Source organism: Otolemur garnettii, unplaced genomic scaffold (assembly GCF_000181295.1).
Source record: "Otolemur garnettii isolate 467f Iridium unplaced genomic scaffold, OtoGar3 scaffold00107, whole genome shotgun sequence".
In the NCBI taxonomy this organism is placed as follows: Eukaryota; Metazoa; Chordata; class Mammalia; order Primates; family Galagidae; genus Otolemur; species Otolemur garnettii.
This window is the reverse complement of record NW_003852502.1, coordinates 7,238,846-7,240,342: the sequence shown is the minus strand read 5'-3', so window position 1 is coordinate 7,240,342 and position 1,497 is coordinate 7,238,846. Positions and strand designations below refer to the sequence as shown.

The 1,497-nt window shown below is 42.3% G+C and overlaps 1 protein-coding gene across 1 annotated transcript in view; it reads right to left on the bottom strand.

The window, feature by feature from the left end:
• The window catches only part of SLC17A5 (solute carrier family 17 member 5), a 47,414-nt gene that overhangs the window by 4,227 nt on the left and 41,690 nt on the right, over window positions 1–1,497 (bottom strand). Inside the window, exon 9 of the mRNA XM_023517278.1 lies at window positions 1,219–1,366. Coding sequence (XP_023373046.1) covers window positions 1,219–1,366 — 148 coding nt within the window. The remainder of the gene's footprint in view (window positions 1–1,218; window positions 1,367–1,497) is intronic.

Sequence of the window (1,497 nt, the reverse complement as noted above, 5' to 3'; positions counted from 1 at the left end):
AGCGATCCTCCTGCCTTGGCCTCCTGGAGTGCTAGGATCACAGGTGTGAGCCACTGCGCACAGCTCCTGCTACTTATTTTTACTCACACCTTTACCTGCTACCTGAAATCCAGAGTCCTTCCATGCTAACCGCTTGCTCAGCACTTCCAGGAAGCCTTCTCTGTCTAGCTCGGCTCCTATTGATTCTGAGTCCTCTCAGAATCGCTATTGTGTTAAGTCTAGTACTATGTGTTTTAAGATGTAATTGTCCTCCAGTTGAAGTTTCCTGAGTCTGACTCCAGAGACTCATTGCAAAGTTGTGTTTTATTTCCCTTTATTGTATCCTCTACCCTGCACGACACCTGTGCCCATTCAGTACATGCTGAGTAAAGAGAGGCAGCCTGTGAGCCCCACGCCTGGGCTCTGACTGCAGTGACCTGGAGCTCTGCTCCACACAGATGAGCACTGTCTTGGGCATTGGCTCCAAAGGCTGCTGACCCCTGATCAGGAGCTTTTCGTGAGTGGAATCACACAGCAGCAGCGTATCGGGTTACATACCAGGCACTGAGCATCATTCCAAATTGTTGTGTGTACTAATTTTTTAATTGCTATCTCTTTTTAATTGAAGAAGCCAGGATGGTTGCCTATAGGTAGTCCTAAATTCAGGATTTTGCAGACTGCATCCCTGAGGTGTCACTTAACACCTAATCTTATGTCTCCTGTGTTTCCTGCACACTGGGAGGGAGTATCTACACCAGTCCTGGAGGGTTCATTAGATTTAGGTTTGATATTTTTGGTAAGAAAACTTGAAGGTGGTGAAAGAGTTCAGTTAAAATACAAACTTAGTTAAGAATGGCATTTATTAATTTATTATTCATTCAAATCATCTAAACATTTATAAAGTCCCATTAGGCCTTTAAATTATTTGTGAAGTAATCAGTGTTACCATAAAATACAATTCCAGTTAAAATCAGAGAATCTTGGTGTCATTCTAGCAGTAGTTAAATTAATGGAGGCGGAAAGTAGAATTACAGTTGCCACAGCCTGGGGGGGGCCATTGGGGGGGAAGATGACAGAGTTGTAGAGAAGCTGGGGGGCAACAGCTGCATAAGAATATGAATACGTAATGCCACAGAACTGTACACTTAAAAATGTTGAATTTTATGTTATATATATTTTACCATGATTAAAATAAAAGAGTTAAACTCAAGCACATCGCGTGGGTATATCAGTACTCACGAAGGAGCAATATCCAGATGGTTGATGCTAAATCCAGAAGAGCCAAAGCCTCCCAGGGTTGTTGATATGGTCAGGAACGCAACAGCCAAAGAATAATCACAGCCTATGAATCCCGCGGCTACTAAGAAGACTGCGGGTCCAATCATCCCTGGAGTTAAAAAGTAACAAGAGAGGGTGCACTTATAACTTTGACTCAAACTGTACGAAAGCAATTCATGTAACTAAAATGTTTGTACCCCAGTAATATTCTGGAAAAGAAAGTTTTAAAAGAAAAAGAAG